The 25,364-nt window shown below is 55.4% G+C and overlaps 3 protein-coding genes across 6 annotated transcripts in view; 1 reads left to right on the top strand and 2 right to left on the bottom strand.

Annotated features, from left to right (window-relative positions):
• Positions 1-14,640, bottom strand: part of LOC126930060 (glutathione S-transferase Mu 1) — a 77,212-nt gene extending 62,572 nt beyond the window's left edge. Inside the window, exon 1 of the mRNA XM_050746774.1 lies at positions 14,637-14,640. The gene's annotated coding sequence lies outside the window, so the exon portion shown is untranslated. The remainder of the gene's footprint in view (positions 1-14,636) is intronic.
• The window catches only part of PSMA5 (proteasome 20S subunit alpha 5), a 509,972-nt gene that overhangs the window by 264,773 nt on the left and 219,835 nt on the right, over positions 1-25,364 (top strand). The gene's annotated exons all lie outside the window — the stretch shown is intronic.
• On the bottom strand, positions 13,089-25,231 carry AMPD2 (adenosine monophosphate deaminase 2). Of its 4 annotated transcripts, none has more exons than XM_050745614.1 (18): positions 24,805-25,231; positions 19,668-19,798; positions 19,310-19,440; positions 18,876-18,944; positions 18,677-18,785; positions 18,192-18,378; positions 17,788-17,929; positions 17,586-17,675; positions 17,199-17,328; positions 16,825-17,019; positions 16,607-16,738; positions 16,317-16,480; positions 15,885-16,011; positions 15,630-15,793; positions 15,202-15,322; positions 14,712-14,885; positions 14,341-14,451; positions 13,089-14,191 (listed from the first exon to the last, which is right to left on the bottom strand). In XM_050745614.1, the coding sequence occupies exons 1-18, from the start codon at positions 24,812-24,814 to the stop codon at positions 13,982-13,984; spliced, it is 2,397 nt and encodes a 798-aa protein (XP_050601571.1). In that variant the 5' UTR covers positions 24,815-25,231; the 3' UTR covers positions 13,089-13,981. The 4 variants fall into 4 exon arrangements, with proteins under 4 accessions (XP_050601571.1, XP_050601552.1, XP_050601580.1 ...); XM_050745595.1 differs by lacking the exon at positions 24,805-25,231 and adding an exon at positions 23,816-24,317; XM_050745623.1 differs by lacking the exon at positions 24,805-25,231 and adding an exon at positions 21,011-23,611.

Genomic DNA, 25,364 nt, shown 5'->3' with positions numbered 1-25,364 from the left:
CCTATAAACACACGCTAAGCGGGGAGTAAACAAGGCAGCAGACATGCGGGGGAGAGACCTGAGCCGACTGCGTGGGAAAGCTGCAGAGCAGTGCACCGGGGAACACAAACATCATTGGCTGCAAAAAAAAAAAAAAAAAAAAAAAAAAAAAAAAAAAAAAAAAAGCTCCCTGTAATGAGTCTTTGGGGTTTACTGTTGCTGTTTCCCTAAATACAAGAAAGTGCACAGAGAGAACGAGGTCAAGAGGCGGGAGGCGATGAGTTGGATCTGGCAGGAATGCAAAGTAGGTTTTAAAGACAGCCCCAGAAAACGGGAGCTGGGCCATAGATGCATGCAGGGGTCTGACCTGGGGTTGGGGACAACCAGGTAGCAATCTTGGTGGTGGTGGGATTCTATCAGTTTTGTCTGTGGTGCAGCATCAGGGGTTAGGGACCTCCTCCAGAGGAGCGGCGAGGGAAACTAGGGGTGTCGGTAGACGATCTGGGATTCCAGGTCGCCTCCAGCCTGGCTGAGAACTGCCGGATCAAACAGAAAGCAGAGGTGATGCTTTCTCATGCAGACGGGCTGGGTGGGAAGGAAAGGCTGTGGCTTTATGGCACACACAAAGTGTGTGGGGTCAGGACATACCACAGATCCCCAGCTCCTCTGCCCGCCTCTCCCGCGCTGGCCCAGCCCCGCAGGCAGAGGCATGGGCCATTGATGCAGTATTTGGGGGTGGCTGATCCCAAGCAGGAGGTGCAGCCTCTCCCTGAGACGGGGTGCAGGCAGGAGAAGAGTGGGAGAGAAGCCTGTAGGTCTCCTGTGGCCAATGGGCCCCATGTCTGCCCCTCAGCAGCATGGGATGACTGGCGAACCCCGGCAGACCCCACATTTACTAGACTCCACAGCTACTGGTAGGGTTACAAGTTTAAGTGACTCTGAGGCCTAAACCTCCGTCCGATTTCCGGGAAGGGAGATTCCAGCAGCGCGCCCTGGTGGCCAACCGTGCACCTCCCAGGTAGGGAAAGGCCCTCCCGCCTGCGGGATCCCCAGGCCAGTCCCGCGGGCGGGCGCTGCTCTGCTCTCAGCGCTACCCAGCTGTAAGGGGCACGGCTCTGACCACAGTAGAGGCACAGCCCTCTACCTCGCAGCTACAGCTCTTTGGGCTTTTCGGTTCTTTGCGCAGGAACTTAAGCCACGTTCCCCAGGGGCCAAGAAAGAGATTTGGAGCACCCCTTGTTGCAACCCCAGAGAGTAGCATTCAGAGAACACTGGCTACCCTTTATTCAATAGCTGAATGCTGGCCACTTTGCGCCTATTATTTTATTCCTTACTACCTCTCCATGAAATAAGTAGTGTTATTAGCCTCTTTTTACTAGTAAGAACACTGAGGCTGGTTTTTCTCTCTCTCTTTTTTTTACATCGAAGTGAAATTCACATAATTTAAAATGAACAATTTTAGAGCGAACAATTCCGTGGCAATTAGTACGTTCACAATGTTGGGCAACCACCACCTCTGTCTAGTTTCCAAACATTTTTATCACCCCCAAAAGACACCCCATACCCATTAAGCATTTGCTCCCCATCATCCCACTTCCCCAGCCTCTGGAAACAACCAATCTGTAGATGTCTCTACAGATATACTTATTCTGGCTATTCCATATAAATACAGTCATACAACACGTGATCTTTGTGTCTTGTCTGGCTACTATTGCTCAGCATGTTTCCAGGTTCACCCACTGAATGGAAGCATCAGTACTTTATCCCTTTTATGGCTGAATGACATTCATTATATGGATATAACACATGTTGTTTATCCATTAATTTGTTGATGTACATTTGGACTATTTTCACCTTTTGGGTATTGTGAATATTACTGCTGTACACATGAGAGTGTGTGTGTGTGTGTAAAACATTTATTTATTTATTTATTTGTTTGTTTGTTTGTTTATTGAGACAGAGTCTCACTCTGTCACCCAGGCTGAAGTGCAGTGGCACATTCTCGGCTCACTGCAACCTCCGCCTCAGGGGTTCAAGAGATTCTCCTGTCTCAGCCTCCTGAGTAGCTGGGATTACAGGCATGTAATCAGGCTAATTTTGTATTGTTTTAGTAGAGACGGGGTTTCACCATGTTGGTCAGGCTGGTCTCGAACTCCTGACCTCAGGTGATCCACCTGCCTCGGCTTCCCAAAGTGCTGGGATTACAGGCGTGAGCCACCATGCCCAGAGAGTGTACATATATTTTTGAAGTACCAGTTTTCACTTCTTTGGGGAATATACCTGGGAGGGGAATTGCTGGGTCATGTGGCAATTATATGTCTAACATTTTGAAGAGCCATCAAATTGTTTTTCATAGTGGCTGCACCACTGTACATTTCCACGAGCAGTTATGAGGGTTCCAATTTCCCCACATCCTTGCAACATTGATTTTCCATTCTTGTCTATTGTAGTCATCCTAGTGGGTGTAAAGTTGTGCTGAGGCTTATGTGGATAGGGTGGGTGAGACTGAGAAACCCAAGTCCTATAGCTTGGATAGAAAAGCGCTTTCTGCAGGCCTGTCCCTCTCTATTGGCCCATGCCAACCCCAACCTTAACTCCATAAGAGGCCAGCAAATCTTCTTTTCTATCCCCTGCCACACAGTGAGCTCCTGGTCATCCTCTTTAGGGCAAATCTCCTCAGTCAGAGGACCATCTTTTTGTCTCTCACCTTAATACCAAGAACCTAACCTTGGAGCCCCAAGTGTTCTTCCTGGGCTCTGCTATGGCCCTGTGTCCTTATCCAAGATCAGCAGGGTTCCCAGGGCTAAGCACACACTGGGAACAATTATTGGACTAAGTGTCATGGGACAAGCTTCCCGTGCCAGCAGAGCATCTCTCTCTCTCTCTCTCTCTCTCTGAAGAAGGCAAGGAGATCATCTGGTTTCGATTTCAGGGAGACACTAGCCTGAGGGTGAAGGGCAGTGCCATCCTCTTCTACCGTGGGCCTTTGGAGCACTGACCCCACACCAGAGCAGGATGGGAAGATGCCCCCAACACAGTCCCCAAATGCCTTCCTCCCTCCTCCTCCTCCATGCAGGCTTTCCCCATCCTTACTGTCTGGTCAAAGCCCATCTCCTCCTTGGAGACTTACCCAAGTGCCCCAGACCCTAGAGCTTCCTCGCTGCCCTGACTACCCACAGCCCATGTAAGCCTCCGCCAGGGCTCTTAGCAAGGAGCTTTATCTCCTTTGGGGGCTTTATCTCCTGGGGTGTGACCAGGCTATGAGGGTGACAATTAGGCCTTCCTCAAAGCTCTGAAGGTTACCAGAAAATCCACTCAGAGATGAAATAAACACCCCCAGAAAGGCCAGGCACGGTGGCTCATGCCTGTAATCCCAGCACTTTGGGAGACCAAGGTGTGTGGATTGCTTGAGGCCAGGAGTTCAAGACCAGCCTGGGCAACATAGTGAGACCTCATCTCTATAAAAAGTACAAAAATTAGCTGGGTGTGGTGGTGTGTGCCTATAGTCCCAGCTACCTGGGAGGATGAGGTGGGAGGATTGCTTAAGACCGAAGATGGAGGTTCCAGTGAGCCAAAATCATGCCAGCCTGGGCTAGAGAGCAAGACCCAGTCTCGAAAAACAAAAACAAAACACACCTGCAGATATCATCTAGAAATTCAGAGGCATTCCTCCACTTGAAGAGCAGGAAGAGTCTGGAAATCCCATTAGGTTTTGCCGATGTGTAGAAGATATGGCCTAACCACATGTGGCCCACATATCTGGAGGAAAAAACGTGGTCACGAGATAATGCGGATGGTGTGGGGGCTTAGGACAGGACAGCCAAAAAGCCAGTGTGTGCATGTGGCTCCAGCCTTGCCCTGCAGAAAGGGGGTCCGCCTCGGCTAGTGGCAGTGCAGCTCTCCTAGTGGGGATCCTGGCGTGAACCTAAGCCGTAGCTTTCACTGGAGGGGTCATGAACCAGCCTGCCCACCACGCTGGTAGGTGGGGTCCCAAGTGTGCCCGCTGCCAAGTTAGTGGGCATGGGTGCCTAGAGAGGGTGCTGCAGCCCATCCATTCCCAGAACCCAACCTCAGGCAGGAGAAGCTGTTCTCAGGAGGTACCGCCACCCTGTGGACAAGTTGGGTACTGCACAAGGACTACCAGCCAAGGGGCAAGCAGGAGCTGAAACCCAGCCTACACTCTGCTAACCCAAGAACTCACACTGCACAGCTGCAGTCACCTGGAGAGAGAGACACTCTTGTATACCAAAAGATGCCCTTCGTTCTTTGAGCTTTCAGGGGTAATATCTGCCCAGAAGGCTCACCTTTTCCTAACTCACACAAAGGTGGCAGGAGGGTGTTTCAGCTCTGGGTTTGTGCATGACCCCAGGGCTCAAGCGGCCCAGCAAGGTATCTGGTGCACAGGGAGAGGATGTGACAGAGGGAAAGGAGAGAGCCATACACTGGGGTTCTTCAGGGTGGGGGCTGTGGCCCCCATGGCTGACCACTCTGGGAACACTGACGCATGAATATGCACACTCCCATGGCAACCCGAGGTGCCTAGGCAGCTCTGTGGGCACTGAGCCGTATTCAGCTGCAGGACACAATTGGGGTGGAGCTGGGGCTGCTGGAACTCCAGTTGATTTACAAACTCATGTAGGATGCTGCCTGGAACGTTGAGACCTGGCTAGGTGACATCCTCCAAGAGTAGGCACAAGAACTAGTGGCATCAGTGAGAATGCAGCTACATGTGCACCCTCAGGCTGTGGGCGCTCCAGGGACCCCCAGCCAGGCTGACACAGATATCAGATGGGTTACATGCTGCGCAAGAGCCTCTGGGGGCGGAGGGGAATCATGGACTGCAAACCAGCCTGTGCTCTGCTGGCCAAGCTGTGCTCCCCATCAGGAGGCTGTGTCTACCCAATGAAGGGACATCTTCTTCTAAACCAATAAAGGCACTTTCTGGGCCAGCAGGGCTCTGCTCAAGTGCACATGGGTGCAGAGGAGGAGGAGGCCCAGGGCTGACCAAGACTCTTCAAAACCCCGTTTCCAACATACTGCTCATCAAGCCACTTCTGGTTGACTTTTTATAAAAACCCTGTGCTTGTTGTTTGAGTCTTTATCGTAAGCTGATAAGGAGCTTATCAGCTCCTGTGTGCTGGGTTAGAGGAATTTGTTTCTATGGGCAGTCATATTTGCATGAGAGAACAGAGCGAGGGCCTGCCCAGTGGCCTCCTGAACACCAGCTGCTGGTCCATCTTGCATCTGTCCACCCAGGGCCTTCGATGACCACCGTGGAGGAGCCTCTCCTCCTCTCTCCCCTCCTCCTTCCACCTCGCCCCAGCACCTCCTTCTCTCCCAACCAACTTCCATCCTGACTCCAGGCTCTGAGGAGAGAGCTGCAACAGGCCAGGCCCCTGCAGCAGGTATTGGCCTCCTGGCCTGCTGGGGAGAAGGAAGAGGTGGGTAGAGAGAGGGAGGCAGTGAGGAAGCCATCAGGAAGGCAGGAGGACCAGTTAGAGCAGGCTCACCCACGCTACGAGGCAAGAAATATTCCCCCACAAGGGAGCAGTTGGTGGGCCGCTGGGTATTGTCCCGGGTTCCCCTGCTACCCTGTGACAGAACCTGAAGGCCGCTCATCTCAGCCGCATCCTGGCTGGATGCTGCTGTGTCTCAGCTGGTGTGGGATTCCGATGCTCTGAGACAGCTTGGTCGTGCAGGATTCTGGAGGTTGGCAGTGCTCTGGAGACGATACGCCATAATGGTTCCGCTTGGAATCTGGAACTGGATGGGCCTGGAGCTGAGTCCTGGCTCTACCTCATGCCCGCTGAGTGACCAGAGCTGATTACTTAATTTCTTTGTGCATTAGGATAACCATCTGTGAAATACGGATAACGCTAATACATACTGCACAGTGCTGCTGTGGGAGTTAAAAAAGAACAGTTACTCAGGAAAAGAAATGAGGTAAATGGGAGTTAGCTGATGGGGCCAGGAGCAGAAGAGCAGGAACAGGTGCGAGAGAGGCTGAGATGAGGGCAGGGCGCCGAGCCTCCACAGCTGCCCAGGAGGTGCACTGAGATTCAGAGCCAGCAGGGGATCTCCCAGAAGATGCACAGGCCCAAGGCAGTAGGAGGAGCAGAGAGGAGGGAGCTCAGCAGAGGTAAACGGACACACATGGGGCCAGGCGCAGTGGCTCATGCCTATAATCCCAGCACTTTGGGAGGCCAAGGCGGGTGAAATCACCTGAGGTCAGGAGTTTGAGACCAGCCTGGCCAACATGGTGAAACCCTATCTCTACTAAAAATACAAAAATTAGCCAAGTGTGGTGGTGGGCACCTGTAATCCCAGCTACTTGGGAGGCTGAAGCAGGAGAATCACTTGAACCTGGGAGGCAGAAGTTGCAGTAAGCTGAGATCATGCCACTGCACTCCAGTCTGGGTGACAAGAGTGAGACTCCGTCTCAAAAAATAAAAACATAAATAAATAAATAAATAGACACATGGGCACTTGCCTTTGAAAGTCTTGGCCAGGCGCGGTGGCTCATGCCTGCAATCCCAGCACTTTGGGAGGCTAAGGCAGGCAGATCAACCTGAGGTTGGGAGTTCAAGACCAGCCTGACCAACATGGAGAAATCTCATCTCTACTAAAAATGCCAAATTAGCCTGGTGTGGTGGCACATGCCTGTAATCCCAGCTACCTGGGAGGCTGAGGCAGGAGAATTGCTTGAACCCGGGAGGCGGATGTTGCAGTGAGCAGAGATCGCACCATTGCACTCCAGCCTGGGCAACAAGAGTGAAACTCCATCTCAAAACAACAACAACAACAACAACAAAACGAAAGTCTTAGTGACTCCATCAAGGCCCAGACCTCACACCCTGTTCCACCCTCGCCATCCCCACCTCAGCTTCACAGTCACCTAGAGTCATCCTCCCACCCCCAGTTAAGGCCCCTGGCCAGGCTCTGACTCAAAGCTCCAGCAGGTCCCAAAGGGAGCACAAAGATAAGAGCACTGGGCTGGGAGTCCGGCGCCAGGACCTCACTCCACTCTCCACCTCCTATCCCCGTGACCAGGCAAAGTATGGGACTCTTTGACTTTTGGTACCATTATCCATTATGGACTTGTAACATTTTATGGCTTCTGTTTAGCTCACACCTGGTTCCAAAAGGATTTGAGGCTGCTGGGAGGAATAAACACTCTCTTGACCAACTCAAAAGGCTGTTGCAAAAACTAAATATGGCCGGGCGCAGTGGCTCAAGCCTGTAATCCCAGCACTTTGGGAGGCCGAGATGGGCAGATCACGAGGTCAGGAGATCGAGACCATCCTGGCGAACACGGTGAAACCCTGTCTCTACTAAAAAGTACAAAAAAACTAGCCGGGCGAGGTGGCAGGCGCCTGTAGTCCCAGCTACTCGGGAGGCTGAGGCAGGAGAATGGCGTGAACCCAGGAGGCGGAGCTTGCAGTGAGCTGAGATCCGGCCACTGCACTCTAGCCTGGGCCACAGAGCAAGACTCCATCTCAAAAAAAAAAAACAAAAAAAACAAAAAAAACTAAATATGGAAATTTTTTTTTTTTTTTTTTTTTTTTTTTTTTTTTTGAGACAGAGTCTCACGCTGTTGCCCAGGCTGGAGTGCAGTGGCGCGATCTCGGCTCACTGCAAGCTCCGCCTCCCGGGTTCCCGCCATTCTCCTGCCTCAGCCTCCTGAGTAGCTGGGACTAGAGGCGCCCGCCACCGCGCCCGGCTAATTTTTTGTATTTTTTTTTAGTAGAGACGGGGTTTCACTGTGGTCTCGATCTCCTGACCTTGTGATCCGCCCGCCTCGGCCTCCCGAAGTGCTGGGATTACAGGCTTGAGCCACCGCGCCCGGCCTAAATATGGAAAATTATAAAACACAAAGCAAGCATGGTATTATTGCTATTTTCTCCAAAAAGGAATTAGCCCACCCTTCTCTGTCCCCCAGTGGAGTTTCTGTCCTAGCTCCATAGTTGTTCAAGTCTCCTGTCCTTGAACTCAGCCTTATAAACAGCATTTAATCTCCATGGCAAACCAATACACGTGGACCCCGATATCCTCATTTGATAGATCAGAGAACTAAAGCTCAGAGTTCCTAGAAATTTTTCAGGATCTTATGGCTAATAAGTGATAGCTGTGCCATGGGATAGAACCCAGGGATCACAAGCCCAGTACCTCCCTGGCCGTGTATGGACTGGGATGGGTATAAGGTAACCGGGAGGGGTCAGGCTAGCAGCCGCCTCAGAGCATTCATATTCTCCATCTCTCATCAGGCTGTGCCAGCCAATCACAATCCTGTGGCCACCTCTACCGCCTCTGTCTTAACTACTGGTCTTAACAGCCTCCCCACAAAAGCTCCTCTCCACCCACACTGCCACCAGCCAGGTCCTTGTCAATCACACCCGGGATGTGGCAGGAGCCTCCTGCATGACCCTTCTGCCTCCAGACTCACCCGCACTGATCCGCCTGCTCATCAGAGCCTGACCCTGTCCCTTCCCTGAGCACCCCACCCCTAGAGGGACCCCCTCAACCAGACACATATCGCAGGGACCATGATAGAGTAGGAGGAACAAAGACTTTGCAGCCTGACAGTTCTCGGGTCACATCCCAGCTCTGGCACTCATTAGCTGAGTCATTCTGGATGAGTTACATAACCTCCCAAACCTCATTCTCCCTGTTGACGTGCGGGAAGATGGTGATAGAGATCATGCAGAGTCCTAGGAGCTGGAAGTACATTCACACTTACTTACAAAGAGCTCAGCCCAATGCCAGGTGCTCATAGGTATTTTACCCCAGCATGGCAAATGCGTAGTAGATACACCAGCATACCCCAGCCGTGGCTTGGGACCCAGGCTGGGAATGGATTGGTAGCCACTCCCCTTTGCATATCTCCTCCAAGCCTGGGAAGTCAGGGAGGAGGGCTGACTTGCCCAAATAATAAACAGAACATTCAGGTTTAAACCCAGGTCAGTCTCTCATCTGCAAAGGGGAGACAGAAATTCCAGCTGTGCGTATCCATTGCACAGATTCAAGGAAGATGCCAGTGGCAGCAGTAGCTGCTCCAAATCTGCCCAGACTATTTAGGGAGGCAGGAGGGGCTGAAGGTGATGGCAAGACCAACAACTGAGCCAACCCCCTGGCCCAGAGTGGGACTGCGGGGCTGAGCCATTTTAAGTAAGTCCTTTATAGACCCTACATCTGATTCTTGGAGGCCCCACCCTCACTTGCATTTAAAATGCACCCACACCCCTCATTAAATAGAACTCTACTTTGCTTTAAAGGGGGTTTTATAAATTTGCTTTTGAAATTACTTGACTCTGAGTAACTCACTTAATTTACTATTGGCTATGATTTCTGTTTCATCATATTGCATATTCTGGAACTCTTGTCAAAAATCCAAGTTACAAATTGTTTTCAAATATAATGACATGTGACTTAACAAATATTAAAGTTGACATGCAACTTTCTGAAGGCATTTCATTAAACATTTGTCAATTTCAACTTTTTTTTTTTTTTTTTTTGCAGCCCTCAAAGCTTTTCTTTCAGCTCCCTGTGTTGCCCGGGGGTGGGCAGCATTGAGGGCCTGCCAGGAGAAGACAGGTGTGCGCACAAAATCAAGGCATTTGGATGGTCCCCATCTCTAGACCTGCAGGCTGCCCACTTCAGGTGCAGCTGCAGAGACCACCCACCCCAGATTGTTCAGGGCATCCTAATTTGGGCAATTTCACTCTCATTTTGAAAATAAAGTGATTTGTCAAACATTGGATTAAATCTGAGTTAATGCTTAGGCCTTTATTGGAATTTCATATGAATACATTCATAAGTGAGGCAATACTTTGATATGGTAAATGTTCTGGTGTAGGGTTTAGAAATCAGGATTATTGTCACCCAACCAAACACCCTTACCCGTCCTCTACCCCAGCCTGGGGACCCAGATAGCTCCCCAGTTACTCTCCTCCACTCCCCCAGGAGTGGGCATGGAGAGGTGACCCCATGCAGGGCATGTGAGATGTGGCCTGGCACATGGCCCTCATGCTTCCGAGTCCGAAAGCTTTAGGGACAGATGAGGGACAGTCCCTCAGTGTCGACTTCACTCAGGACAGGCCCCAAACATTGGTTGGGTTGCCTGTTTTATTTACTCCCTCTGCCACCCACCCTCTTTCCCCCACCCCCCGATTCCATGTAAGATCTGGCCCCTGACCAGAAAGAAGATGTGGGCTCCTTCACACACACAGGCACACAGAGCAGGTCGAGAGGAAGGGCAGGGCGTGGGGCTCCAAAAGAGGAGAGGAGGTGACGGGCTGGCATGGAAGGTGCAGGCAAGGTCGAGGGCAAGGAAATGACTTTTTATTTCGGCTCACATACTTTGATTCATTTCTATCAAGAACAGTAAAAAAATTCTACCTTGGACCTGGTGATTTCACTCAGGGCATCTACACTAAGGGAATAATCCGGAGAGATTTATGCAAAGATAATAATAGCTTATATTTACTGAGTTCTTGCTTAGTGCTTTATATCCAGTGGCCGATTGAATCCAAAATCAACCCATGAGAAAAGTGCTATTATTATCCCCATGAAATGGGTGAGGACCTGGAGGCACAGACAGGGGAAGTAACTTGCCTAAGGTCACACAGCCTGAAAGTGGTGGAACCAAAAGTCAAACCCAGAGTGCACATTGTTGGTCACATTAGGCCACAGTTATTCTTAACGGAGGAGAGCTGTAATCATAAACCACGGGAGGCTCACCAGGGGGTGGTGCACAGTAGTTCACATTCATATTTGCAGAGTATTTTAATGACATGTGGAAAGACATATGTTAAAATAATTTTTAAAATAGGCCGGGGTCAGGCCTGGTGGTTCACACCTGTAATCCTAGCACTTTGGGAGGCTGAGGTGGGTGGATCAGCTGAGGTCAGGAGTTCGAGACCAACCTGACCAACATGGTGAAACCCTGTCTCTATTAAAAATACAAAAAATTAGCCAGGTGTGGGTGTCACGCGCCTGTAATTCCAACTACTTGGGAAGTTGAGGCAGGAGAATCACTTGAACCTGGGAGGCAAAGGCTACAGTGAGCCAAGATTGTGCCACTGCACTCCAGCCTGGGCAACAGAGTGAGACTCCATCTCAAAAAAATAATAATAAATATTTTTAAAAGCCCAAATTATCCATGTGAAATCAACTCAAAAATACGATTTTTAAAAGAACTGAAAAGAACGCACAAATATGCATAGATATGTATTAAAATATCTACATACATCTCAGGCATGCAGCAAATACTTGGTGAAACTGAATATTTGGTAGATTATGAGTGGGCTTTTTACTTCTTCCTGTTTTTCTTTATTTTCCAATTTTTTTTTAACGAAAATGATTTTCTTTTCAGATAGGAAGAAGTATTAAGGGCTTACTGTTTTAAGATTATTTTCTCTTCACAAATATTTGAAAGAGAAATTTCTGAGAAACTAAGAAACCAGAGGGAAGTTGTTTAAAAAATAAATTGTGGGTTGGGCGCGGTGGCTCACGCCTATAATCCCAGGACTTTGAGCCCAGGAGTTCAGGACCAGCCTACGCAGCATGATGAAGGTGGCACGTGCTTGTAGTCCCAGCTACTCATGAGGCTACAAGAGTGGGAGGATCACTTGAGCCCAGGAGGTCACTGCAGCCTAGATGATAGAGCAAGACCTTGTTTCAAAAATAAACCATGGAGAGGCTGCTAGGAACTTCAAATTAGTAATATTCTTAGAGCTAAGCCTCAGCACACACTAAGAAAAACAGGAGACAAGAATGTGAACTGAAGGATTCTATTAAATGACAAATTCAACGAGTAAATATAGAGTCCTAAGTGCTGGCAGACGGGACAGGCAGTTCTTGCCTCCGAAAGACCTTCTAGAAAGATCTTTTAATCCTGCTTCCTTGTTAAAACAAAGACAAGACACAGCTCAGGTGTGTTATTATTCACCTACTTGAAAAGTGAGTCCCTCTCACCCTTGTAAAGGGGGATCTTTGGGCAGCCAAGGCCCAGCCTGGGTGGGGGAGCCGTGGACTCACCACCTCCCACCTTCATTGGGCTCCAGCATTCAATTCTGTGACATGTAAGTGGCCAGGATGAATTGGCAAGGGGTGTCTTCTGAACTGAAGGGCCTCGGGTCTTGACCGGGAGAGGGCTTGGCCAATGGGAAGTGAGGAGGGATGAGGAGAGCGTCTTCCCGGGGCACCTGCTGGGAGGCCCAGGGCCAGGTGCAGACCTGCTTGCTGAAAGAGGCTGGGGTGAGGGAGAGCAGCTGACAAGAAGGGAGGAGGAAGCCAGCGGCCTCCCAGCCTCCCCCTCCTGCTCCAGCTGCTCTGGCTCTGGGCAGGCCCTCAATTACACAGGCTCATGCTGTTCCAGGGCTAATCGCTTCTGAGGCAGCCAGCCAGGGGAGGACAGGCCTCCCCAGCCAGCAGCAGGGGCAGCGACAGGCTTCTCTCCGCCCACCCAGGACCCTGCACAGCCCAGGGCACATTCCACTTTCCTTCTTTACCTGGGGAACAGACTCCAGCAACCTCTGTGCCAGGGAGGTGCTCCAGAAATTGTGTATTAAACATGGGACAGAGGCTGAGGTTGTGGGGGGAGGCGCTGGAATCAGAATGCACAGGCTTGTGCCAACCTCTTGCAATAGAATCTGCCTGAGAGTTTGCAGATGTCTGTGCCACACCTTCTGCCTACTGAATCAGAATCTCTGAGAGTATGGCCTCGAGAGGGCCATCTAAATAAGACCCCCCAGAAGACCCTGGCCTCGGGTTTGCCTGTAGGTGCACAGTCCCCACCTACCAGGCCATCCCCTCAGAGGCTGGAAGAGGGGAAGAAGTACAAGGTAGGAAACAGACACCAGCCCCCGAGCTGGTGTGACAGGGATGTGCTGCAGACCTGGGGCTAACTGTCCCCCTCATGGGGGACAGGCTAGATGAGGGTCGGATGGGTATCTCCTCTCTCCCACAGCTTCCTTTGTCAGTTTCCACAAGCACAACATACACATCACCCAAGACTAGTCCCTCTCCTCAGAATGTGCAGTGCCTCCATTCACAGCCACCTCCCACCATGGTGCTTCCTCTCCCAACAGAAACCCCACCTGCTTCATTAATTAAATAATCTTTATTTCTCATGCACTAGGAAAGATGGGTCGTATGAAACACTGCAGTTCACAGCAAAGGCCTCGGTCCAGAACACAACACAGGGGCCAGCTGGGATCAGGATCTGGTCAAAGCTCTGGGAGCCACACTGGGAACACCACTCCCAGGGTTGAGTGGCAGATCCAGGACCTTGCAGTGACCGTGGCCCCAGACATAACACACGGCAGCTGCCCTCTCCCACAGAGGCACAGGAAGCTGACACCCAAGGAGCACGTGGGCTGGGGACAGGACGGAGAAGGCTGCTGGGCAGTGACTTGGCGGAGATGTGGTCCAGCACCTCTGCCACCTGCGTCTACCCACTTAGGCCAGGAAGCCCAGGGCTGTGACTGAGCTCTCAGCCCAGCTCTAGCCAGTGCGGAGCTGCTGGAGTTCCACAGACCCTCAGCAGCCCCGTGCCCACAGCAGAGGTGTACAGGTCCCCCGCCTACCCCTCGGTTACATGAACAAGACAGGGGCCTAAATTCCAGCCCTGGCCAAGGCTTAGATTTGTCCAGGAAGGACCTGAAAGGCTAGAGGGGCCAGCCCCCCACAACCATCCCAAGCCCCTATGGACACTGGAGAAGCCCGTAGGACAGTCAGGCTTCTGAGGACCCCAGGACAGGGCCACCAGCAGGGGGGACCCTCAATACCTGGGCCGTCAGGTGCTACCTGAGCCCAAACAACAACGAGCAGATTCCCAGGCTTTGCTTTCACTGGGCGGCTCAGGGACAGTGACATGGTCGGAGACATGCAAGACACAGACAGACAAGAACGGAGACATGCAGAGACCACACAGCATGGGAGGGGTCTGAGGACAAAACGTGGTAAAAGTGCTGCGATGTGGTGGGCACTTCATGGACCAGGCTCACTGAGGCCCTGGGCTCATGGTGATACCCGCCTCCTCCGGAATGGTCTCCAGCATCTCACTCTGGACTGCCTGCGTGATGAGCGCCAGCTCCTGGCACAGGGTCTCGTAGCGGTAGCCCACGCGGATGTCTGGCACGTTGGTCCGGCGGATGTCATTCCCTTCAGGACCTTCCTTGGTATAGTTGGGTCCCAGCCAGTGGCTCTTTACCTGCAGGGAGCAGGGGTAATGGGCAGGGCTGCCGCCAGTGCTGAGGGGCCGTGCCCCACCCCAAGCCATCCCAGGGACAGGTCAGGACCCCAAATGCAAAGGAGGGGAGGAGCGATGCCATGCCAAGGTCCAGGCAGGCGCTGTAGTACCTTGTGCGAGAAGCCACTCATGAGCACGCTGTTGCGGGCCAGCTCACACATATCGCAGGAGCTGAGCTTCCACACCTGGGTGGCGATGCTGTATTCCTCCATCAGCGGCTCCTGCACGGGCCAGGTTCCCTCAGAGGAGTGCGTCCTGGCTAGCTGCCCCTGCCTCCCTTCCCCCGCCTCCCCACACGCTCTACCCACCCCCGCCCCCCATCCGCCCAACCCCCCAACTCCATAGGACTTGCCAATTGGCCTGCTATGCTCTACCACCAGGGGGCAGCACCAACCCGAGAGACCCCCCCCCCCCGCCCGACCCGAAAGACCCCAGCGTCCTGGGACCCGCCCGCCTGCCTGGCTGCCTGCTGGGCTCTGACCTTGGTGAAGTGGAACTGCAGGGGATCATCAGTGGACAGGGAGACCATGAGGCCGCGGGACAGGTACTCCGGTAGCGGATTCCGGTGGTAGCTGAGGAAGAGGCTGTTGTTGCTGAGCGGGGACATGGCGATGCCAATCTGGGCCAGGTAGTACAGGTACTGCAGGACGGGGGCCTGGGCAGGCAACAGGGAGGGAGGGCCTGTCAGGTGGCCTCGGGGCTGGGCAGGGCACAGTGGTTCTGGGGGTCCAGGCCACAGAAGAGGGAAGGGGGAGGAGAATCCAGGCTGGGCCTGATGTGCAAAGGGTGAATTAGTCAAAATCCAAGTTGGGGCCCCAGGCTGGAGGCTAGGGCGGGGAAGGGTAGTTACATTGGGAAGGCAGAATCCAATCTGAGGGCTGGGTGGGAGGAGGATTGGTTACTGAAGGGGCTCGAATGGTTCAGAGGAAGGTGAACAATTGGGAGGGAAGGCTGGGCGGGCAGATCCTGACCTTGCGCAGAAGCAGCCCATGGGAAATGTTCTCAGCCAGCATGAAGGCTGACACCAGGTGGTGGATGGGTCCAGCCTCCCCACAGTGTGGCCTCAGCACAAACGTGTGGAAGCCCCTCTGCCTGGGGGACATGAAGACAGTGTCAGCTCCTGAGCCTGGGATCACCTGGGCTCACTGGAGCCCCTGGCCTCCCAACCCAGCCTGCATATGTCCTCCAGCCGATAACTATGCAGGCCTGGGATAAGGGGGACAGGGGTAGGTTACTGGCTGTGAGGGGTGAGAGATGTAGCTCCAAGGGCAGAGAAAGAACCCATCTAGTCCAGGCAACAGGTGGGTCAGAGGTCTGGTGGCCCCAGCCCAAGGTGCCAAGAGTGAAGTTTGTTGGGCAAGAGACGGCACAGCAAACAGACACAGGGTGGTGCGGGCACCTGCGCAGGTGGTTCAACATGGCCATGTTGGCAAAGGTGTAGTACAGGTAGTAGGCATAGGGTGGGTTGTCCTCCTCCACCCACGCCTCAGGCAGGGGGCTCTCCAGGTTGAAGACATGGTTCTCAGGCTTGGACTCGTCATCCACACTGTCAAAACCATCCACCTAATACAGAACCCTGGGGTCAGAGCCAGAGCTGCAGCTGGACGTGAAGCTGGCTGTGCTCCCCATACCCAGCCCTGTGCTGCCTGCTCACATGCTCCAAGAACAGATGCAGCTCCGGGTGGCTGGCAGGGTGCACAGTGGCCTCGAACAGTGGCAGGAAGATGTTCTCCAGCATCTCCTGGAAGTTGGCCAGCTGGCCCTTGGTACGGTACACATCACTGCAGGCGAGACATAACATGCAGGTATGTGCAAGTCAGGGCCAATGGGAGGAAACCCAGCGGGCCAGTAAGGGTCAGAGCTCGGCCCAAGAGCATAGGGGCGTATCTGAACCACACTGGGAAAGCAAGGATACCCAGGTGGGCCAGGCTGGACAGACCATGGGTGGGACCAGGAAGCCCTTCTTTGCACTCAGAGGGGTTGGCAGGGACAAGGGAGGCTCAGCCATCTTAGGAGGGCAGGAGGCAGGCCCTGACCCCTTGAACATGACCTCACAGGTTCCCCTCCCACTCCAAGGGACACTCACAAGAGGCGGGGCACCTGCACCAGCCAGCGCACGTTGGGGGAGTGCACACGGTGCATGACGGCCCAGCGCGCCAGCTTGTCCCACTCATCCCTCGAGCGCCCGTAAATGGAGAGCCGCAGCTCTGCATTCTGGTATTTGCTCTCCTCCAGGTCTGACATCACCTCCTAGACATGAGGTGAGCTGAGTCAGAGCTCTTCAGGGGGTCATCTGCCCACCTTCCTTGAGTCTCATCCCCCAAAAGCCCCCAGATCCTCAGGCTCGAGGCTTGGCAGGGAAGGCGGCCTCCTTACCTTAATGATGTGAGCAAAGTACTTCCCAGATACCCTGTTGTCCGTCTTGATGAAGATCTCTCGGAGGACGGACTCCCCGATAGGGTTGTATTTGGCATTAAACTTGTCAAAGCGATGGAAAGTGTTCCTGTCCTGGGGGACATGGGAAGGCTCAGGTCACCCCTGACTCCTGGTCCCCTGACTGACTGAGTCCCACAGCCCACACCACTGGCACAGACCGCATGCACATCCAGCGTGTCCACACTCAGGTCGTAGGCTGTGAGATTCATGCTCTCAAAGACCTCCCGCAGCGTCTGTTCACGGCCCTGCTCCACGTGCACGATCTCCTCCAGGTGCCGTTTCATCGCCCGCTTGATGAAGCGCAGCAGATGCTTCTGGTTCATGCAGGACGAGGCATGGATGTGGGTGTCCACCTGGAGTGGAACAGGGCACTGCTGATCCACCAGAGGCCAGGACGGTCTGGGGCCCAGGGCAGTGCGATGGGAAAGGACCCTCTGTACTGGATGCTCTGTGGGGGGCCTGGCCCTTGAATGGGAGGCTGGGCAGAGGTGTGGGATGGGGACACGGAGAGGGTCACGGGGTCAGGGCCCACCTTGCGGATGTTGTAGAAATCTCGGTGTGGCACTTTCTTCTGGGCGGCCAGTTCCTTCATCTCATTGAGTAGCACGTGCATCTGGAACTTGGAGCTCAGGTACTGCAGCCGGCGGTAGCAGAATGACTTTCTGGGCATGAGGAGAACAAGGCAGACACTTAGGCCCTGAAGGGAGGCACCTGGGGAGGGCTCGGGTAGCAGATCAGAGGGAGCAGGTGGGAGGGTAAGGATGCAGGCTGCCAAGAGGCCAGTAGACTGCAGGCAAGTCGAGGGCTCAGCAACTAGGAAAGATGACTATCACCAGGTGATGGGAGTCTGGGGCAGAACTGGGGCTGGAGAATCTGGGCTAGGAGGCAAGCTAAGTGTCTGGGATGGCAGGGGACTCACATGGGGCCATTGATAATCAGGGCCATCAGCACATTGACGTCAGCCACAAATTCCTGCAGGTCAGGATATGGCAGCTCCACCTCTGAGCAACTGGCATGGAGGGGAGCTTGGGTGAGGAGAGCAAGCTGAGCCCTGTGGCCTCTCCCAAGCCAATGCAACCTCCCACGCTGCATCCCCCCAACACGCACCACACCCCTCTTACTGCTCGTCAGGTTCCCTTCGGGTGTAGACGTGCACCACACCCCGCACCATGCGCAGACCCAAGCCTAGGTCCCCAGGCATGGTGCTTGGCTCACAGTGCTCGTACGGGTGCTGCTCCAGTGCAGGGGGGTGCACCGGGGCATCTGCAGGGGTGAGGAGGGTAAAGTCAGAGCAGGGCTCTTCCAAGCCACCCACTGCCCAACCCAAAGTCCCCACAGACGGCAAGAGATGTTGAAGACCCAGTAGGTCAGACAGCTCCTGCCCAACCTCCACCCCTGCACACCAAGAGGTTGGAATGAGGCTGGGTGTAGGGAGAGGCGGGCAGGGCAGAGGTGCCCAGGCACTAGGCTGAGGAAGCCCAGGAGGTTAGGGCACATGGGGTGGGGCAGAGATGGGGGGTCCCACCAGCAGACACAGGGGTGTCGGGGCCCTGCTCATAGGTCCGGGTCTCCAGAGGCTTTTCAGCCAGCTGCTGCAGGTAGCGGCGGGTGGTGGGGCAGAAGCTCTGCAGGGACAGGGCCATGTACTTCTCCCGGATGAAGAGTGCCCGCACCACACTCTTGGCTGCATCCAGCAGGTCTGTGAATGGCACCTGAAGATGAGGACATGCAATCACCATCCTCAGTCTCGGACTCAGAGACCTCCTCCCTGAGGCTTTATCTCAGACCCCAAACTATCCCCACCTCCCACAGGCCCTGGCCCCCAGGAATACTCAGATCACCCTGGTCCAGCACATCAAGTGGCTCCCAGCCAGCCCCTCTGCCCCTCCAGCTGCTGGAAAGAGAAACACCCTCTCCAGCCCCCACCCCCAGGTCTCCAGGTTGGGGGAACCCACTAAGACATAGGTGATGGAGATTCAAGGCCCTGCCCCACGTGCACCCCATACTCACCCCACACTTCTCCTCCCCGGAGATGGTGACCCGCTGAAACTCCCGTTCCAGCACATCACGCTCCCGCAGGCTCCGGTCACCCTGCCCCTCACCCTGTTCCTTGTAGAGCCTGCAGGGGGTGCATTCAAGGGAGGGGTTTGGAGCCGGCAGAAGGGCAGACTCCAGCTCCGCATCCCCTGTGCCCCTCTGCCCTCCTCACTGTAGGTCCGAGTCACTGTCTGTCTTCAGGAAATCTTGCTTGGCCCGAAGCAGGATGTCCGGCTCCAGCCTAGAGGCAAAAGGGGTGAGAGGTCAGGCAGATCACAAGGGACGGCCCTTGCTCCCAGGTCCCAGCACCACACTAGGTGCCGTGCACATGTTGTCACATGTGATCCTCAAAGGCAGAGCTGCAGAACCCTGTGCTGTTCTCACCCACTTTAGAGATGAGAAAGCAGACCCGTAAGTTAAGCAACATGGCCCAGCCACACCGGCGGCTAGAAGACAGAACAGAACCCAGCAGCCCGACTCCAAAGCCCACTCTAGGCTCCCTGTGCAGCACCCCAAGGGAGGGCGCGAGGGAAAGAGGCAGAGAAGGGCTCTGAAAGGGTCTGGACGGGTATGGAGGGAGACTAAGCAGCTGCCTGCTGGGCTCACTTGACATCCTGGCTGATCTGCCGCTCCAGCCGCTGCCGCCGCTCCTCCAGCTGTTCAATGGGGCTCTCCTCGGGGAACTCATACGGGGCACTACGGAGCTCACTCTCGGCCAGCGAGCGGGTGAACAGCTCCTGGGGGGAGGGAAGGAAGGTCAGCATGGCTGGCCCTCCGCCCTCGGACACTCTCCTACACAGTCTAAGGGTGGGGTGAGGGCAGCAGGACCAGGGGTACCTGGGAGAGGCTGAGGATCAGGAGACAGCCAAGCGTGAGGTGAGGGGACAGCTGAGGTGAGGGGTGTGGGGAGCAGAGGCAGGGCATGGAGACACAGGGTGAGGGTGCGGGTGGTGCCAGGTGATACCTCGGCGATCTCCTTGCATTTGCCATCCATAGACGTGCGCAGGTCGAGCGGGAAGTGCTTGAGGCAGGGGGCGGGGCCCGGCAGGGATCGGGCAGACTGCAGCGGAGGGGCCCCCAGACCACCCCGAGCCTCTGCAGAGACAGTGATGCCAGGGTCAAAGGGTGGAGGGGCACCCCTGATAGCCCTGGGCCCCTGCCCTGACTAGGCCAGCTCCCGAGAGAGCCCAGGGTGGGGAAAGAGGGCAGTCTCTCCTCAGTAGCTGAAGAGTAGGCCTGTGTGTGTGGCTCCCAAAGGGCTCACCCTCACCTCTAACACAAGGACCCCTCACCATTTCAGGCTCGGGATGGGGATTCTGAGTCTGCCCCTAGAACAAGTAGATTCATTACCTCCACAAATGAGAACCGAATCCCAGACTAGAGCCTGCTCCCTCAGGCCATGAGAATCTCCACATGACTACCTCCCAGAGGCAGGTGCACGTGTACATGTGCGCACACACGCACGTATGCACAGACACCCGCAGAGACACACACCAGGCGCTTGGTAACGACCAGGCGGCCACACCAGGGACCCCCAGCTTGCAGCTCCCAGGGCAGGCAACCCAGGATCAGACCCGCCCCTGGACTAGCAGATTCTCCAGTAAGGGGCAGGGCCCTGTGCCTGACATCCTGGACCTGTGCAGCACAAGAAAAGCCACAGCTGCTGCTCAGCTCTGACCTGGGGACCAGCCCTCAAGGGAAGAGGAGAGGAAGTGGAAGGCCTGGTTGGCAGGGGAACCCTACCTCCTCCCTGGAGGCCTGCCCTCTCCCCTAGGGCCCCACGGCTGCCAAAATGTGGCCTGGCCTGTCCCTCTAAAAGGAGCTGCCACAAACAGTCTATGTCACTCAGGCTCCAGGATCTGGGCTGGGGGCACCACAGAGGGCCCTGGGGAATGGAGTGTCAGAAGCCAGGGGTCTTTCTCCATCAAGACTAGACTTTTCATCTGTGCCACCCGGAGGATGGCACCAGAGGGCCGTAAAGCCACCGATCTATGGGGGCTGCCAAGGCTTCCAGCCTACCCCGAAGGACCCTCCCTGGGCTCAGCAGCCCCAGCTCCTCAGTGGGAAGCTTTCCACACCCAAACTGCCTCTCTCAGCCGGCTGTAAGGAGTGCTCCCATCCAGCACCCTCCACCCTGGCTTAGGGAAGGATTACAGGATCTGCCTGGGTAGCCGGCCTTAAAGTCTCTGCACCCATTTCCCAATACTCCAGGACTGGTCCCAAAGCTGGACGAAGGGAAGAGGGAGGGGCCTTCCCCAGATCCAAGACCCCGTCCCCTGCACACCCTGGGCCCTGCCTGAACCCTACCTGCAGAGTGCAGGCAGCTCCAGCCAGCAGCCCTGTGCCCCTTGCCCGCCTGTTTGCCAGTGAAGCTGCAGCCAGTCCCTCAGGGGCTGGCACAGGCTGTACCAAGTGCAGCTGCAAGCAGGGGAGACCCTGAGATGGCCGTGAGCACAGAGCTAGGGGAGTTCAAGGGAGCCCAGAAACCAAGAAAAGGAGCATCAGAGTTGGGAGATAAGATGAGCTCCAGAACTGAAGAGGGCCTCTACAGTGCCAGGGAGGACCCAGCCAGATGTGAGGCTCCTAAGGGGGAGTAGCAGGGTAGGCTGATTTGGGCAGGGCAGGCCGGCAGGGAGGAGCCAAGCCTCCTTAAAATCCACTGCCCTAGGGGACAGTCAGTGGACAGGGCCTGGCTGGCCAAAGAGTAAGAGGGGAGAAAAAGGAAGGGAACAGCTCTCCTCATCTCCATACCCACAGCCCCAGGTCAGCCTCCCCTGGCAGTGGCCTTGGTACTCACCACTGTCCTCTGGGCCCTGACTATGGGGTCCCTTAGGAGAGACAGGGCCTTTGCTGGGGAAGAAGCTAACTGGCAGCTGAGGAACTGGCCCAGTCTAGGTAGGGGCCAGTCACTGAGGCTTCCCCGCTGCCCAGCTGCTCAGGGGACTGGTTCACAGGCCCCTAGACTTGCAATCCCTGATCCAAGCCTATCATCAGGGACGGGACAAACTGTCCAGAATAAGTTTGGGAGAAAGGGAGCTAGAATTTGGAGGACATGGGTCTGATTCTGTTCCTGCTTCCAGGCATGTCTCTACCTACCATGGAAGGCTTTGGGTCCTCATCTACAAGTGGGGCGGTAAGTGCTCCCTTCCCTGCCTAGCCACAACTGCCATAAGGCTCACAGAGATAATGGCTCTGCAAGTGTTCTGCAAAACACCAGGCTCTGTGTTGAGGCGAGGCCTGCAATTATGAACTCCTGGGACCTTCAAAATACATCCTACTTGTAGCCCTGCCCACTGAGGACAGTGGGAGGTTCTCTGGGCCCAGTGCAGGGTGAAGGCAATAGGCCAGTAAAGGGCAGTGAAGTGAACTTGGCAGGGGTGGAGATGGGGTGACTATCTCTTTCTTGGAAAAGGACAAAGTAGAAAGAGGAAGAAAAGAGGGGACCCTGCCTCACCCCCAGAGTGTAAGACCTTTTCTTGCCCAAGAACCCTGATTCTACACACCTCCTCCCTACATATGGCCCCAGACCACTTCTAACTCCATCTAGGGGAGGCCGACCACAGACCTCCATGGCTAGTTCATATTGGGTTAGCAGGAGTTGAGTCAAAGGCCCAAATCTCAACCCCCTCTCCTAGCACAGGGGTCTGGGGCTCCACAGCAGTTCTGGGGTGAGCAGGACAGATTCCAACAGCCAACGCCATCCCCCCAGCCTGCCAGGCCACTCTCCAGGGCTGCCACAGGCTCACTGAAGGTGACACACAGGCAGTAACCTCTACGTTCTCAGAGGCCAGGCCTAGAAGACTCAGCTGCCTACTGGTCCTTTCTCTAGGGGCCAGCACCACACACATACACCCACACTTACAGAGAAGTCAAGCAAAAGCCAGAGTGGGCCGCTCCAGAGCCACTCCCACCAACTCTGAGATTCTGAGCACCCCATCTCCCCTCTCGACCAGGAGCCCCTCACACACTGCCAGGACTGCCTCAGTAGGCACAGGGGTGTCCACGGCTTTGACCCCACAAGTGTCAGATGCTCTTACCATCTGACCACTGAAGGGTATCCAGTTCTGGGCTAGATCCGTATCAGTTGCCCTACTGCTGAACCAAACAGGGCCAGGGAGGGCCCCACCCAGGGGACACCCTTTCTGGATGGCACAGACCTGGGCACAGAGAACACCCTCAGGGCAGTACAGACCTAGCACTAGGCATCGTCAATGAAACAAGAAAATATAGGAGGTTGATAGTAGGGCTATGGCTACAGACAGCTGCAAGGGTGGGGGGCAGTCAGCATGATCTGGTCATCAAAGTCAGGGTGGGTCTTTCCTTAGCCACAAGGCCTGGGAGCAGACAGCAGGCAGACAGCCCTCTGCAAGCACAGAGCCAGGCAGCCAAGCCCTCACTGAGACAGGCGCTGCTGCACCTCGCTGCCTGCTCCAAATGATGCAGAGATGCTTACTAGAGTGAGAGACGAACCAAAGGGTGCAGGAGCACACGCAGTGCGGGCAGCAGCCCCAGTCTGAAGCCTGCACGGACCTGACCAAGGACGCCCCATACTCCTAAGGAGGCTCATGACATAGACAAGGAACGAGCAAATAGCAAACGATAGATACAGTCAAGCCCCCAGTTGTGGGATGCCAACAATGGTTGTGCCCAGATGTCAGACCCCCAGTGAGGGGAATCTAGATGTGGGGTCCTAAAAAGTGGAACTAGTCACAGAACAGCCTGAGCCTGCCTGGTAAAGGCACAGGCACCAGAGTGGCCAGTCCACAAAACAGTCCCACACACCCCCACTCCATTCACACATGCTCCACATGCAGTCTTAGCACATGCACACGCTGACACGTGTGCACACACACCTCTTGCTGCACCCACACCATGCCCACTCCTTGTGACAGAGGACAGCATCCCTGGCACAGATATCTCAGATCCACCCCCACCCCCGGCCACCCCTCACCCCACCTTCCAAGCCGGCTGTCCCTGGGACTGAGGTTAAGAGGCACCACCACAGAGAGGATGCCAGAGGAGGTGGCCTCCTCTGAGGGGACCAGCAGCTTGGGCGAGAGGTGGCAAGACAGAGCCCAGCATCTATCCTGAGGCCAGGAAGCACACACTCACCTGGAGCTGCAGTGGAGGCCTGCAGGCTGGCCCGCTTCTTAAAGGGATATTTGGCCTTGGGCTTGCCAGAGCCAGATGGATAGGATGCCATGGCTGGGACCACGGCGGCGACAGCGGGGGAGTCTGAGCGGCACCGGCTGGGGCCTGGCTCTGCCACATCCAACCCCTTCCTCCGCCCCGCCCCCAGCGGGAGTGACTGATGCAGGAAGCAGCGGCTCCGCAGGCGGAAGAGGCCCCGGCCACGATTTCTCATGTTGTCTAGGCAACCTCGGGGAGTGGGGCCTCCATCTCTGCCCCCTATCCCTCCCCTCCCTCCTCAGTCCCAGGAGTGACGTGACTGATGGTGGCTGGGCTTGGCGGGGGGCGGGGGAGGGAGTGGGTAGAAAAGAAGATGGGGAAGGGCCAGCCCCCAGCTCTCCACTAACCCACCAAGAGCCCTCACCCCATTATGCCAGGGCTCCAGGGCAAAGAAGCCAAAGTCCAGGCTAGCTGGTCCTTCCAGCTAGTCTGGAAGAAAAAAGAATAACAAATAGGAATTCAGCAGCGAGTGAGTCCAAGCTCAAACACAGTCCTCCCGGGGCAGGGCTGGCATACTCCGTGAAAACCCAGCACCCACTTTCCTTCCACATCTGACCCTCAGCTCCGGGGGTAGCTCAGCTCTGGGAGGAGGGGGAAGAACCGAGAATCCCAGCCCAGGAGGGAGGGGCCTGTCTTGGGAAAATTCCACCGTCGCCAAATAGCTACCTCCTAGGAAGGCAGGAAGGCCAGGAGACCCCCTTGTCTGGGGGTCTGGGACAGAGACCCTAGCCTCTTCGGATTTTTCCTCTGGCTCTGCACACTCTGGCTCTGCTCCCCAGGCCCTCGTAGGAAGAGCTGACCGCCTTCCCTACGTCCTGCTGCTGTGCTGTGACTCCCACCCTCTTGTCACCCTGGCCACAGCACTTCTCTGTCCCAGAGACCCTCCCTCCAACACACGTACACACACTCACCTGAAGCCATGGTGTCCGAGTTCCGAGGGGAGGCCGCCCACGAGGGTCTGCACAGCAGAAAGCCCGGGTCCTGAGAGAGGGCAGGGTGGTCGGGCCCCAGACTCCGGCCAAGTCACTCCAAGGGCCCCTGCCCTGGCACTGAGATGGGGAAAGTAAGGCAGTCTTTCAAAATTGCCAGCTGGCCGGAGGTGGACTCCCGCAGATCTCGGCAGCCAGACTGGCCTCAAGGCGACCCCGGTGTCGCGACCACCCAACCCCGCAATCGCAATCGAGAGACGGGTAGGCCACGTGCTCCCAAGGGAGCGGGACCCGGAACTCGTCCAGGTTTCTCGCAACACTCCCTGGGCATTCAGGGTCGGACTCCCGCGGCCGGACTGTGGGGGAGTCACGCAACAGGTGCGACCCCACGAAAATCTCGCCGGCTCCGCGCCAGGCTCTGCGGCCCTTGGCCCCGCCCCCGCCTGGCCCCGCCTCCGCCTGCCGACCCCGCCTCGCCATTTTTTTCTCTTCCTGGGCGCCACGTGGGCAGCCGCCACACCGCGGTAGGGCTGGCCTGAGCT

The sequence above is a fragment of the Macaca thibetana genome, chromosome 1 (genome assembly GCF_024542745.1).
Source record: "Macaca thibetana thibetana isolate TM-01 chromosome 1, ASM2454274v1, whole genome shotgun sequence".
In the NCBI taxonomy this organism is placed as follows: domain Eukaryota; kingdom Metazoa; phylum Chordata; class Mammalia; order Primates; family Cercopithecidae; genus Macaca; species Macaca thibetana.
This window is presented reverse-complemented; position numbering and strand designations above follow the sequence as displayed.